This window comes from Conger conger, chromosome 2, assembly GCF_963514075.1.
Source record: "Conger conger chromosome 2, fConCon1.1, whole genome shotgun sequence".
Taxonomy (NCBI): Eukaryota; Metazoa; Chordata; class Actinopteri; order Anguilliformes; family Congridae; genus Conger; species Conger conger.
The window spans coordinates 47,462,195-47,477,107 of NC_083761.1; the positions used below are offsets into that span (position 1 = coordinate 47,462,195).

Sequence of the window (14,913 nt, forward strand, 5' to 3'; positions counted from 1 at the left end):
CAACAACAGCCAATAAAAACAACAATACCTATACAAGTAACGATATCTATACATAAGTGCCATTACCGTCTAAGGCTAATCACAGTGATTGTGAGTTGGGGAGGGAAAGGTGTAGCCTGAACAGATGGGTATTCAGTCTGCGCTTGAAGGAGGTCAGAGACTCTGCCGTTCTGACATTCACCGCGAGGTCATTCCACCACCGTGGGACCAGGACAGACAGCAGTCGTGAGCGTGAAGTGCAGGTGTGGCGAGGGGGAGGCGCCAGACGGCACGAAGTGGCAGAATGGAGGGGTCTTGTTGGTGTATAGGTCTTGATAAGGGATTGAATATACACAGGGGCTGATCCTTTAACTGCCTGGTATGCGAGCACCAAAGTTTTAAATTTGATGCGAGCCATAACAGGCAGCCAGTGGAGGTCCCTGAGCAGGGGGGTGACGTGAATGTCTGGGAACATTGAATACCAGACGGGCTGCAGCATTCTGGATGAGTTGTAGGGGTCTGATGGCAGATGCTGGAAGGCCAGCCAGCAGAGAATTTCAATAGTCCAGGCGGGACAGGACCATTGCTTGAACAAGGAGCTGAGTGGAGTAGGTGGTGAGAAAGGGTCGGATTCTCCGGATGTTGTACAGGAAGAACCTGCACGCCCAGGTCACCGTAGCGATGTTCTTGGAGAAGGATAACCTGTTGTCCATCACCACTCCAAGGTTTCTTGCACTAGGGGATGAGGTCACTGTGGTATCCCCTAGTGAGATGGAGAAATCAGAGAAGGGAGAGGTTAAAGCAGGGATGAAGTTCACCTCCGTCTTATCTGGGTTGAGCTTTAGATGGTGGTTGCCCATCCATCTCTGGATGTCTCTCAGGCAGGCGGAGATACGGGTGGAGAACTGTGTGTCTGATGGGGGGAAGGAGAGAAAGAGTTGGGTGTCATCGGCACAACAATGATAGGAGATGCCATGAGCAGAGATAACGGGGCCAAGGGATCTCGTGTAGATGGAGAAGAGGAGGGGTCCGAGGACTGAGCCCTGGGGGACTCCTGTAACAAGTGGGCGAGGGGTTGACACTCCTCCAGCCCAGGACACCTGGGAGGACCGGCCAGAGAGATAAGATTGGATCCACTCTAAGGCTGTACCACAGATCCCTGTAGATGCCAGGGAGGCTAAGAGGATGGAGTGGTTGACCGTGTCGAACGCCGCAGAGAGGTCAAGAAGGATCAGGACAGAGGAGAGAGAGGTTGCTCGTGCAGCCTGAAGGGACTCGTTGACAGAGAGGAGTGCAGTCTCCGTCGAGTGGCCAGGTCTGAAGCCGGACTGGTGGGGGTCCAGCAGGTTATTCTGAGAGAGGAAGGAATAGAGTGGTTGGTGGCGGCTCGTTCAATGGATTTGGAGGTATACCAATATTACGTGAATGCTGGTCTGACGCAGTGCCACCATAGGGTTATTGCCATATCATAGTTATTTTGGTGTTAGTGTTAAACAAATAGGTTGTGGCACTTGAGCCAGAGTAAAACCGAAGCCTAGGAATCAACTTTTTTTGGCATCGCATTGGCCTATTTTAGCGTGGCAGGTGATCAAAAAAAAAGTTCTAACTAGTGCTAGCTAGCTAACATAACTAGTGCTAGCTAGCTAATGTAATCAAATGACTAGTGATAACGATAAAACCGAGGCTCAGAAGTCAGCTACAACAACTAAGAAAACAGTATTTTGAATCCTTTATACCAAATAACAAACCATTTGAGGCACCGCTATCAATAACTACATATCACAAGGTAGAACTTTGCAAGCTAACGGGTATCATTTAAGGGTATTAAAATTTTACCATTTGGTCACGTCATGGAAAATTAGTTGAAAGACGATAACACTGAGAAGTTTTATGACTAAAGAGTTTATGCTAGTCACTTGGATGGATTGCTTTTGTATTGTGCTTTTATCCAAAGTGCTTTACAATTAATGCCTCTCATTCACCCATTCACACAGTCACAAGCCAATGGTGAAAGGCTGCTATGCGAGGTACCAATGAGCTCATAGGGAGCAATTGGGGATTAGGTGTCTTGCTCAGGGCCACTTCAACACATCTGGGGTGGGGATCAAACCAACAAACCTCTGACTGCCAGACAATCGCTCTTACCTCCTGTACTAATCTTATTATAAATCCTTTGTTTGCCTTCATGTAGGTGTTTAAAAACACAATAAAAGTATTACTGAGTATCTCAAGTATATTTCTTAACATAGTTTTTTTTTTTAATAACTCAAGGTATGGTCCAAGATTCTTAAAAATCTATATTGTGATATCATATCCTTATCGCGATAACAGTGCAAAATATCATGAATATGAGTTTTATGACCTATCGCCCACCCCTAGCACACACACATGCACATATGCACACAAGCACAAACACACAAACACGCACACACACACTTCAAGTTGACATAACCTCACTTGCTGAAACGTCTGAAATCAGAGCGTGCAGCTAGAGGGTTGTCTTACACTGACGTGGTGCCGTCACAACCTGCTGGACCAGTTGTGGCACTCTCCACTTAGCTCAACCTCCAGCTGTGTGCACACGTCAGTGGGCGCCAGGTGGTTGGGAGGGGGCGGGCCTTACCTTCCATAGGTATGTGGCAGAGACATCTGTCTGGGCCAGCTGGTTGGTGCGCATTCAGTGAACCCTGTCTCCAGCGATGTCGCACAACGTCTCCAACGTCAGGTTAAAAATGATTTAAGATTATAGAGAGGGTTACTTTCTTTGCACAAGGAAATTCTGATTCCTGTGATGCCTAAAGCAAATGTACATAGTGTATCTGGAATATTTACCAGACTGTTGCGGTTGAAGGTAAGCTCAGATTCAGATCATGTTTATCTTATGGTAAGTTCTGTTTGGGAAATCTGTTCAGCAGTTGGATGCAGCACAGCTTGTTTTCATGGGAAATAAAATTAAGGCCTGCTTGGCCACATTGCCCTTCTAGTCATACAAGATGTAAAAGTGCTGTAATGGTAACCGACAGCTGAAAAACATGGCATGATTACAGTATGTCCTCGGTTTGTAGTCCACAGGAACCACCCATCCTGACAAAACGTCATTATTGGTCGCTCCATGCTGCATTGTTGGAAGTGTTTATTTTGCTTTATTACCTCTGGGCACAAACATTGCACAAGCCCCAGCTGGCTGAGTGACCTTCTTCCAGTTCCCAGACTCCACTCTGCCCGGCCAGAGTGGGCTGTGACTTAGTGTCCCTGTACTAAAGTCATCTTTGTGTACAGTAATTTGGTCTCCCTTCAAGAGCCAAGCATAATTTTCTGCTCAGTAAACCTGCAGGCTACTTGTAATCACCAGTGATTTGTGGTGTGAGACTGGACTAGTGACTTACTCACTGTCATCCAGAAAAGGGTTTTTCCTAAGGAGCTTTGAGAACCAGAACAATGTCTATTTCAAGTGATTTGTCTGTTTTTTAAAGCAGTTTTTTAAAGCTTGTGTTTCTCCCTTAGTGAAATATAAGACTGGTCAAAATGTGTGTTTTGGGCTCTTTCAACAAATCACAAGAAATCAACTTGCCACCACCCACCCCCTCCAGATAGTAATCCCTTATACATACTGCCTCCTTATACAGCAGCAGTGAACACACACTTCCTTCGGTGCCAAAGGCGGTGCGACTGCCCACCCGTGTGTTTGTGAGTGTGTGTGTGTGTGAGTGTGAGGAGCGCTCTGCTCTCCCCCCGTCCCACAGTCCTGGAACGGTATTGCCTAGCTAAGCGTCGGCAGAAAGCGGGTGCCAAGGTCCAGCAACCCCAAACAGCAGGGGTGGTCACACAGTCAGCCCAGCTCCTGGAGCATCCCTCTCAGATTCCTCTCCTAGTTATGTCCAAAAGAAATGCACAAACAATTTAATGCACTTCTGCAAAGTTTTAGCTCTGAAAACTGGTGTTTTTTTTAAGCTTCAGAATGCTACATATCATATTGAAAGTATCCACAAAGTATGGGAAAGTTTATGAGTTTGTTTCTTTGAAGGCTTAAATGTACAGCTGGCATAGATGATTGTGAATGCTAGGGGAGTCTGGCAGTAAATCAGTTTAATCTTGTGTGTTATCAGTTTTATCTAAAAGCCAGCCCAGGCATTTGGCTTCAGACCACTGTTGGATACGTCTGGCTGAATCTCTTGAAGTCAGTGTTTGATGGTTGACCCGCTAAATGAACTGTGCTTTGTCATGAGAATGCATGGAGTAGACTTAAGGACAAACTGCAAACACCTTTTTTTTTTTTCCAAAAAGACCACAGGGGAACCAAACATCCGAAAAAACCCCAGAAAACAATTTGCAAAGGGTGAGCCAGGCCAGATGACTACCTTTGACCTAAGAACTACGACCACATGGTGAACAGTTTACAGCTGGCCTATATAGTGCACCCAAATACCAAATGACCAAAATGCTAAACCAAGCAGTATATATTTTTTTTACATACAGGAGTACAAACTCTTTAGCAGATATGCTTCCTTATACATTTCATTGTTTAAAATACCCCCTTGCTGCTGTGTGTTGCCAAAGGAAGTCTCAGTTTCTTTAGGCATTAAGCGATTCACCACAGAGAACAATGCTCATTCTTTTATTTCTTACTTTCCTCACTTTTCCAAACTTTGAATTAGTTATCGTCAGAGTCTTCAAACAAATTGAATTTTTTACATTATATTCGTTTTAGTCCATAAAAAAAGATTTAAGTACTTTCATTTAACAAAAGTTTTAGTCGATTTAGTCAACGAAATCTAACAATCTTCTAATTCTAATTTTATTTTGCTGAATGTCTATACTTAATATTAAATACCAACTATCCTCTGTACACAGTGTGCTAGGTTCATTGTAATTTCGGTGCTCACACTGCTTGTCTGGTCATATGTAAGCAGGATTTTAGTTTAGCATTTATTTGTTAATGAAAATATAAACACATTTTATCATCATTAAAATGTAGCGTACTTGTTAAGGTAAATGACTTGGACAGGTAAGGTCGGTAGTCAGAATCCCGGTGTAGCCACAATAAGATCCGCACAGCTGTTGGGCCCTTGAGCAAGGCCCTTAACCCTGCATTGCTCCAGGGGGGGATTGTCTCCTGCTGATCAGCTATACGTTGTTCTGGATAAGGGCGTCTGCAAATGCCAATAATGTCATTGTTTTCGTTAACACTGCTGTAAAACAATATCCATCCATCCATCTATTATCTTAACCCACTTATCCTGAACAGGGTCGCAGGGGGGCTGGAGCCTATCCCAGCATACATTGGGCGAAAGGCAGGAATACACCCTGGACAGGTCGCCAGTCCATCACAGGGCACACACACCATTCACTCACACACTCATACCTATGGGCAATTTAGACTCTCCAATCAGCCTAACCTGCATGTCTTTGGACTGTGGGAGGAAACCGAAGTACCTGGAGGAAACCCACGCAGACACGGGGAGAACATGCAAACTCCGCACAGAGAGGCCCCGGCCGACGGGGATTCGAACCCAGGATCTCCTTCCTGTGAGGCTGTAAAACAATATATTAACTTGAACTTTAACCTCTTCACTCGCTGTTGCTGCTTCGCTTAGCCCCGTCAGCCAGACAAGCCAGTAATGCTTTATTCTCTAACATTTTCATTGTTTCTATGTAAACAAAACCTGTTTGATACCTTTAAGATTACATGAACCACTGCACAACTGGCAAATGACCAAGTCTATATCATTATTTGCAAATGGTGCTGAGAAGGGGGAAAAAGTATGATGAGGTGGGCCCACTCAACTTCATCAATATTTCAAGGAGCTTGCTGAGCTGTCTCTGGGCCAGCACTATTACCAGTGTTTTTCCCAGCTCAAAAACAGCTGGTAATTTTGCATGGGTCGGTGCACCCCTGGGCTGCTCTAGCCTTCCATCATTGACCCAACAACTGCTGATACACAATGAAATAAGATTAGTATTGGAATCAGCACGGCAGCCGCCTTAATATATTCCGTGCAGGAAAAACCCTCATTAATAACAGTTTGTCTGCTGTACAGGATTACTTTCTTTTTACAGGATGTGCATTGTGGTGTTGTTCAGGGAAACATTGCATGTCCATCCCAGCTGAATGGGTTGTTTTTATTTCACTTTGATTTCCATGTATTACAAGGGTGGCTACTCAAGCCTTTAGGTCTTGCTGGTTGGCCTCCTGTCCCACCCCATCCTATTCACCCACATGGGACAGAGGATGTAGTGGCTGGCATTGGCCATGGATTGGATTTTCCTCACGCTTGGAGGGTTTTCATCTGCGTGTCATTGCGCTCCGCTCCGTCAGAATCGTTTCCTCACACATCATTACTATTAAAACAGAAAACTTAGTTGACATCACAAAACTCTTTGTCTCGAAGGCGTCAGTAGTTGGTGGTAGGAGTGCCTGGAGGGCGGACAAGCAGATGTTTGCCAGTCAGGTTGGGCGGGGTGGGGAATTTTGCTTGAAGCAGAGGTGAACATCCTCCACGTGCTCCTATTTGTTCCGTCGGATGACGGAACTCAAAAGCAGGCAGATGGACGCCTCTGATCCTGCCCGCGTGACTTCACACCCGCCCTGAGGAGAAAACGCTCCTGCACTCCAGAATCCAGATGTTTCCATTCCATTTCAGAGGATGCTTCTGAGGGGGCCCGCAGAAACGACTTACCCAAATGTTTCCAGTTGTAGAATTCCCCCTGCCTCCAACCACATGGTCGGCCCTAAAGTTTCGGCCTTAGATGTGAGTGTTATAAACGCATCCCTTCTCGATCCGCAGTAGGGACTTAGTTGAAGAAAACAGGTTTTTTTTCCCCATTCAGAGCTGCTACGCTCATGTAAGAATAATGCCCAGATGACCTATCACAGAGGCTGAATGGACTTTTCCATGCAATGAAGGGCAACGTTGTAAATGCTGGCCTTGCATAAACATTTTAATTATACATAAGTGCAGCATCACATCATTTACTAAAGAATTGATCTCATAGTATCTGCATTAGAAATGTTTATTTTTTCCGCTTGCACAGCATTAGTGAGCCCTGACTGGTTTACAGAGGGCATTGAAAGTCATCCTCAAAACATTGTTGACTTCATACGCACTAATATTGTATTCAGCTAGGTTTACACGTTCCTGAGATGCTTGAGCACACGTGTGCATGTGTGCAGTCTGTTTCTTTCTGTTCTCTGTCTTCTCCATTTATTCAGTCTGTCTCTTCTACTCTTAATTTTCTTATTCTTGCCATTGGGGCAGAGGCCGTCGCCCATGGCCCTTGACCTGGCCATAGGGGCGCACGTGTGATGGCGATTGAGCTGCTGCCTCCTTGTGCCTCCTGGCAAGGACCCAACCAGTTGCAGCCCTCAAGGTTCTGCGGGTAGGGAGTATGTCGTCGGCCCAAACCCTGGAGTACGGCCTGGGACTCGCCTGACCTAGCGTGGTGTCCTCAGAGGGGGAAGGCTTGCTCTTTTTGGCATGGAAAAGTATCCTGACCCAACACATTCTTTTATGTTTTCGCTTTATATTAATTGAAAAAGAAAACATTGTGGGGTCATATGTTCATGATGTTGCGTACTGCTTGGTGTCGTATGAGGTTGTGCTATTTTAAGAATGCATTCTCGGATTCAGTGTTGTTGTCGTTAAAGACAAGCTGAAATGGCAGTTAGCGCAGTGCTAGCTTTCCCGATTTGATGTGTGCACAAGTAAAATGGATCTTCCGGGGTCATTTTTGGAGGGCAGCGAGTCGATTTGACTGACGTCAAATGAGGAGTGGGACGTCAAGTAAGAATGTGTGCTACTGTGTGAAAAATTGGAGGGGAATGGAACATTGATGGACATTTGTTCGACATGCCCTGGTACACAGCGACGTTGTCTCATTTTCCAGGAGTGGGTGGAAAAAACTTTACATTATACATTTTTTTAAATACAAATTGATTTGTGACAGTGAATTTTGTCTTTTCTGTTTGTCTTTAAACTTAATCCCATCACTGCTGCTTCTATAAACTTATCTGTGATGTGATATATTTATACACTAAGACTGGTCTATATGTCTGTGATGTTTGTAAATGTCCTACATTGTGTTTCTACTGTAACTTGCTGGAATTTTTACATTAATGACATTTGGCAGACGCTCTTATCCAGAGCGACGTACAACAAAGTGCAAAGTGCATACCTATAACCAGGGATAACTGCGCTGAAAGACCCTAAAGGGAAGTACAATTTCAACTGCTACCTGCACAACAAAGACCAGGGCCTATTTGATCATCAGATTTTTTTTTTTTTTTTTTCAGAACAGCGTACTGCTGCACCTGCAATAAACAAATGCCACCATTTTTAGCTTTAACTGTATTATTGTACATTTTCACTTTGTGTAATCAGGAGACTATCCTGTTCTCTACTCTATTTTTTCAAATCTGTGTAACATGTTCTGTATTGCTCATTAAACATGGCCGATTTTAGTCCAGTTTTGTGTCGTTGTTGATAGGACACACAGCTCACTTGGTGCAGCTGCTTTTCTCAGTGTCTCTGCAGTTCAGTCTCTGTATTTGGGTGACTCTCGCTGTGATAAGACATCCTTGACATTCCTGGGTGGAGCAATGGCATTCAGTGTGAAATCTGAATGGGATGTGTCCATGTGGGTCAAAGTTCTTGTTGGCTCGGCAGCTTGTAACGCAACTCCGGATGGGTGTGTGCATGTTTTTTCCCCACATGCAGACAGTCCCGCTAGATTCATGTATGTAGCAAAAAGATTTTCAGTGACTGTCACTTTGCCTTTGCCTGTCACCATGCATTTTTGTTGACCCTGTCTGACTCCTGACTCGCCACTGGGGTTGGGTCGGAGACAAGGGAAGGACACAGCCGGTTGACGCCTGTCCACCTTTTGTCTTCTTGCATCATTTAATTCTTAATTGTATTCATCTCTTCGTTTTCTCCTAGCTCGTCGGAAACCTTGGAAGGGAAGAGGCCAAAAGGTAAGTCTGTCTTCATGAATGCTCCCTTGTAAGACACAAATCCGTTGCCTCTCCGTTACGCGGAACCTGTTCCCTGTAAGTGGATAGGCCTGATAACACTGGGATGAGGGGTTCAGCCTCCGAGCGTAGCGGCAGGGTAGGGCAGGTGCGGCAGATGTGGACCCTCAACTCAGCCGTAGTCTGGGTACTGCTTTCTAGTGCCCTGGGGTCCTTGCGCATCAAAGCGTATAAACGGTCCATAGGGCTCTGTGGCGTAATGATTGTGCAACGATGGTGCAGCTACAGGCCTGCTCGTTGGGAAAGTATAGAGGTTGCTGGGAGAGGAACGTAGAGTGGTTCTGCCGGAGCTTCACCTGCACCCAGAGACATGGGAATCACCTGAACCACCAGAGCAGCTTGCGAGTGTGATAGAGAGACACCGAGACTGAGCGAGAGAGAGGGAGAGAGAGAGACGCAGGGAGAGGGACTGAAAGAGAAATGAAAGAAATGGAGAGAGGGAATGATGGAGTGGTATAGACAAAATGATTAAGACAGGATGTGAAAAACTGTGATGGGGAAAGATTCTGAGAGAAAGCCACGCTTTGGAAAACCCCGGGACAGATAGTTGGCTTGGATATTGGATTCTGTCAGAAGGCTACACTCGGTGTGGGTGTCTTTCACTTTTTATTTTAGTATCTACGCCAATTTGCTGTTCAGGAGCTCCTGAAAACTCCTTAAGCAACTAAGTTGTTCCACTTGTGCTGGCAACATTTAACTGTGATGAATGGAAAATGCTGGTCGAAGAAGGAGCCTTGAACATTTTTCTCTACGTTTTCTCCCACAAAACCTGCAATTTAGAGACCCAAGTGTGAATAACTACAGGCCTTCCCAGTGGACACAGTAAAATTTTCTCATCGTCTCTTGTTTCAACCAATCTATGGCAGATGTACTGTCCTAGAGAGCAATGGACCTGTCGGTTGAGTAGAAGGAAATGAGCTGGTCTGAGAGGTCGAGAGAGGCACTTGTGAAACAATTGTTAGTCCTGAGAGCCCTATGTTTCCACACCTCATTTGTCCTGCTGCACAGACTTCTGGAACGTAGCAAACGGCCTTGGAAGGGAGGCCAGAAACACTCCTGGGTGAAATGAAACACATTATACGCAATGCTTATGGTTACCTTTACCTCCAACCGTTTTCTGTTTTTCACTGAGGAAGATGTTGTTTGATGTTGAGGAGTGCATTTCTCCGAGCTCTGTGTGCTCCTCAGTCTCTTATTTCAGGCTTGTCCCTGTGAAGGGGCAGGGTAAGGAATAAATTGGTTTCTCTTTCATATCAGTCACAGAGCACTAGTCAATGGGCCCCTTTTGATGTAGGACTGTGGTGTGCTTGACCTTTGACTCTTGACTCTTAAGAAGCTAAGTGTCTATTCTCACATCTTGCTGTAAGTCACAAGGCCCTCCCCTCACCCAGAGCAGAATGGACTCAGTCACAGCCTTCTCAGACAGGGCTTCTGCCCCCCTGCTTCAAGGCGCTCTGATGACAGAATTACTTACTTTCAAAAGGAAGTGCCCACAAACCTCATATGCCCCAAGATGTCATCATCCTAAATTACGAAGTGCTGAGAATACATTCAGACATACATCCCAGATATGGTTACTGGGAGCTCAGAGTTAATGAGAAAAGTGGGGGTTTTGTCCATTTCTTTCGCGCCGCAGCATATGGAAACACTGAGGTGGATCAGTATTATTGTAACTTGGTGTCCTAAATGGATACATTTCCCCCCTGCATAAATCTTTGTTTTTCAGCCTTAGCAAAAACTGAAATTGTAGACTCACAACCCTGTACATAAATGTTGTTTACTATGGTTTTACATGAGGTGATAGTGGTCGGTTTATTAGTTGTGCCCCTAACCTATTTAGGTTTGTGTGCAAGTCCGATAAAAGGCAGCCAGTGTTCATAATGAAATTAGACAAGGATCTGTTCCCTTCAGAATTATTGGCTTTACTGCCTGAAAGTCTCATTCTTGTAGTTTCATCACCCCGCTCTCTGCACTTTCCTTCCTCTGGCTTGAGGGTGGACTGATTGTAATTTCAGCTGCCTGAAAGTGTGTGTTTTATTGAGTGGAAACTCTGACATTCTGTAAAGTAAACTCAGCTAACGGAGAAAATGGAATATGTCATCTCAACAGCATGCCTGTGGATGGATATGACCTACATTTTGATAGACGCACTGCTAAAAAATAAAATCCTGACCACACTTGGTTGGGCTGTTTCCAGACGGCATCAAACACTTGCAGGACTGTTTTATCCGTCTGTTTGATGTGCCTTACAATGTTTGTGTGTGCTTCAGGTTTTGCTGCGTCTGTTTGTTTATCTGATGTGGTTGGGTGTCTTGGTCTTTTACAGCTGATGTGAAGTCGGGTGACAGGGCCATGTTCGGCATCGCTGCCAAGATGTCTCTTTTTGAAGTAAGTATAAATACTGCTGGCCGTGGGGGATCTGAAACACGATCCCAAAGTCCTGCTTCTGACCTTCTCTCTGTACTGCACCTGCATTGTCCACATCCTGCCCTTCCCTACTGAAAAATGTGTTCAAAAGTGTTCAATAGATAAGATTTTTGTGTTAAAACATTGTTACAAGACCATGGTAATTTCCTTCCTTTGAAAAAAAGGCTCACTGACATGTTGACTCACCGTCTGCCTGTGTTTATAGTCCTTTAATTCGGGTTTCAAAAGATGCAGTTGACTGGCCGACACAATAATTCAAGCTCATTGGTTGAAAATTGGTTCTAGCTTGTCACTGGAGTGGTACCCTATAGGTACATAAAATCGTACCCCTCGCTAGCGATACGTAATGCTTACCGCTGTGAAAGCTACTTAGTACTCAAATAGAACATTATTGTAGTTTCAGAGGACATTTGGGAAATGTGTTCTTTAAAGAACAAAAATGTACCTCCGCCTTTATTTCTGAGAGTGCAAAGGGTCGCCTCCACTCTGAAGATCCAAAGTGTGCAGCGCCCTTGCTCGGAGTCTTGATTTCAAACCAGGACATGCCTTTTCTGAAGGCAGTTGTGAAAGACCTTCTCTCAACATGGCATTGTTTATACAGGTTACAGGTATACAGATTACCGTACCGTGTGTCTTGGACTCAGGCATTTGGAATCTATTTGGAGCATCGTTGTTTTTTTGTTTTTCTTTTGTCATGCTAAAGCTTTATCACCTGCTAATTGTATTTTCATATCCCTGCGGTTACCTGAGAATGCACAGAGAGTGACAAGCTGAGGCAGGCTACAAGATGAGCAATGAATCAGTCTTTGGGAGGAAGCCAGTCTAAAAATCCCAATGGGACTATGAAGTCATTACTGTGTCTGCACTTCTGTCAACTCCTCTATGTGGTTCTGTAAAATGATGTTTTTCAACCGCCCAACGTCAAGCGCAAGGGCAGGAATGAGATGCTAGGTTCGGCACTTAAGTCTAATTTCAGTCTTTGGTAGCCTTCCAGAATCTGGCCTGAGTAAGAGACTGCTGAGAGGAGAGTGTGTGTGTGTGTGTGTGTATATACCTGAAGGCTGGGAACCAACCTCCACCCTCAGTTCCCCTGGGCCCTTTCTCCATGAGCTCTGCAGCCCTGATGATCTGACACAAATTACGCCGGCGCGGTGTTGCGCTGGGAAACAAGCGAGGGGTCCTAATGGCCTCTTCCTGGAAGATGGCCAGGGTCTTCTGGCTCGGGAGCACCTCCGTTAATCCCGCCGGAGCAATCAGCAGAAACGATCGAAAGAAATCGCTCTCTGAAACAAAGACCCGGACAGGCTTTCGGGTTTACGGGCATTGTTGGGCTCCGGGAGTAACGGCTCCCTGGGTGTCCTCTAGTCTGGCCCTAAAGCCCCCTGAAGGTATGATGTCATTACTGCAGGAAATGAGGTGGGCGGAGCGTCGGGGGTCCTGTTTCGCACACTCTTTATGACCCTCGGTCCAGCGCCGTGGGGATATCATCGCACAAAGAGAACAGTTTGTCATAATTAATCTGGCACGGCAGACGTTTCCAACATTTTAGAGCTCGCATTACAATGCGTGTACATGTGCTGAACATTCGTACCTGCTGTGAGTAATGGGTCATTTGTTAAACATTATATATGAATGTTCAGGACTGAACAGATGGATGAGCATTTCGCCCAGGCACTCTTGCAATAATAACCCTTTTTTTTTTGTTTTTCGAAATTTTCAGTGAGTATTCTACAACTCCATTGCTAATTGCATATTCTGATCACCTGCACTGTAGAAAAGGGTTACTATGCTTGTTCATGTGCTCATGTGCTTCACTCTTTAATTACAAGTTCGGCTCAGTTTATTCAGTTATTCGTCTATATATACATGACACCAATCCCCCAGGTTGCTCTTGGCAGGTTACAGAGGTCAGACCGATTATGGCTCAGCGTCCTGTCTGCCCTTATACTAAACTGTTCTCCCCCTTCACCAACAGGCCTCCTCAAATGACTGTGATGAACTTGGTGCACCAATGATTTATGGAAACGATTTGCACTTGTTGGTTTTTACCGTGTTGGTATGTACACATCATATATTATATTTTATGAGGCTCAGCAAGTGTGGAAAAAGCCTCATTAGTGTAGTGTTGTGCGGGGCTTCCCCATGTTTGGTCATGAAAGAGAACTCAGGCCTGAGAGCAGGAGAGCCTCATGGCATGGCCACGTTTCCTGTGGGGCTGTTGCGAAAACGACCTGGCGGTTGGTGAGTTGAGGAATCGCCATTAAACGCTATTGCGCGCTTCTAATTAGAGTCACCTGCGAGGCTGGCTGTAACCGTACGCTCCGGAGTCTGGTTACCGCCCGTGGGACCCACAGGACGAGGGTTCCCATGCACCCCCGTTCTGGAGGCCTGCTCGATTTCTGTGGCTGGTAATTTATTCAGGGCCTTTTGGAGTGCGGGTCACCGGCTGTTGTCCCGGTACTTTCTATTGCGGTCTGTGGTCTCTCACAGTGCCTTGCTCTCTCCCTCGCCTGGGCCAAAGCAGCTTGGCTGTGTCTTTGAGAGGTCCTCTGTTGCCTCCAGTATCCATTCATGAGAGGAAACAACACTTTCCCAGACGCTGTGTCCCTCTTTTTATAGTTATTCGTGGACGTAACCTTGATGCACTCTAATGCCCATCAGAGCAATGGAAACATGTATTGTCTAGTTGTCTGCACCGGCTGGTGCCAAACTAGTATGGGGCGGGGTGGACAACAAGAACTGGTGTGACTCGGGAGATTTACTGTGTTGTGGAAAAAACGCTAAAAATACATCCCCTCTTTGTTCTGTATGTCCCCAGGAGCTGGAGAAGACTTCCGCTACTGCCCACGAGCCTCGCTCCCAGCATTCCAATGAGCACCGAGCTCTCGCACAAGCCCCCTCCGATGAGAAAATGTTAGCCACTACAAGGTTGGTTTGGAAGACTTCAGCGGTTAGGAATCATATTGGCAGAGCCTTTGAGCAAGACCAAACTCAGAAACATGTTAAATGCACCCAGATACATTTACCCATCCTGATTTGAGGTGGACAACACTTAGAATTAAGCCTCTCCGTTCCATTGGAATCAAACAATGTCACTTTCACTGCGAAGGGCAGATTTAGGCGATGTATCATCGGCCAATGGATATCGCTACATTGTCAACAACATTTCATTATCCCTCAACTTTGATTTTGAATGTTGTTTCTCATAAAAAGTATAAATGCATAAATCATAAGAATGCATCACCATCAGGGAGTCATTTGCAAGCAAAAATAATGGAAGCTAGTTCATAACACTTTGCTAAAGAATTACAGTTGAAAATGTTCTATGAACATGAGGTCATGACACCTCAGCCAGCGATGGGGTCAAAGTTCAATACAATCAAGTCTCAGCGATGGGCACAATGATGATAGGGACATCAAGTAATTTGTCCCTCTAATATAAACTAAAGGTAATTGCGACAGATCATCAAATGCCTGTG

The 14,913-nt window shown here is 45.4% G+C and overlaps 1 protein-coding gene across 2 annotated transcripts in view; it reads left to right on the forward strand.

Moving 5' to 3' along the window:
* Positions 1-14,913, forward strand: part of svild (supervillin d) — a 63,466-nt gene that overhangs the window by 17,550 nt on the left and 31,003 nt on the right. Inside the window, exons 1-4 of one of the 2 annotated variants that reach the window (XM_061227331.1) lie at positions 2,672-2,830; positions 8,916-8,950; positions 11,334-11,395; positions 14,253-14,362. In XM_061227331.1, the coding sequence (XP_061083315.1) occupies positions 11,360-11,395; positions 14,253-14,362 (146 nt within the window). In that variant the 5' untranslated portion in view covers positions 2,672-2,830; positions 8,916-8,950; positions 11,334-11,359. Of the gene's footprint in view, positions 1-2,671; positions 2,831-8,915; positions 8,951-11,333; positions 11,396-14,252; positions 14,363-14,913 lie in introns of those variants that run through there. The other variant, XM_061227330.1, reaches the window with a different exon arrangement.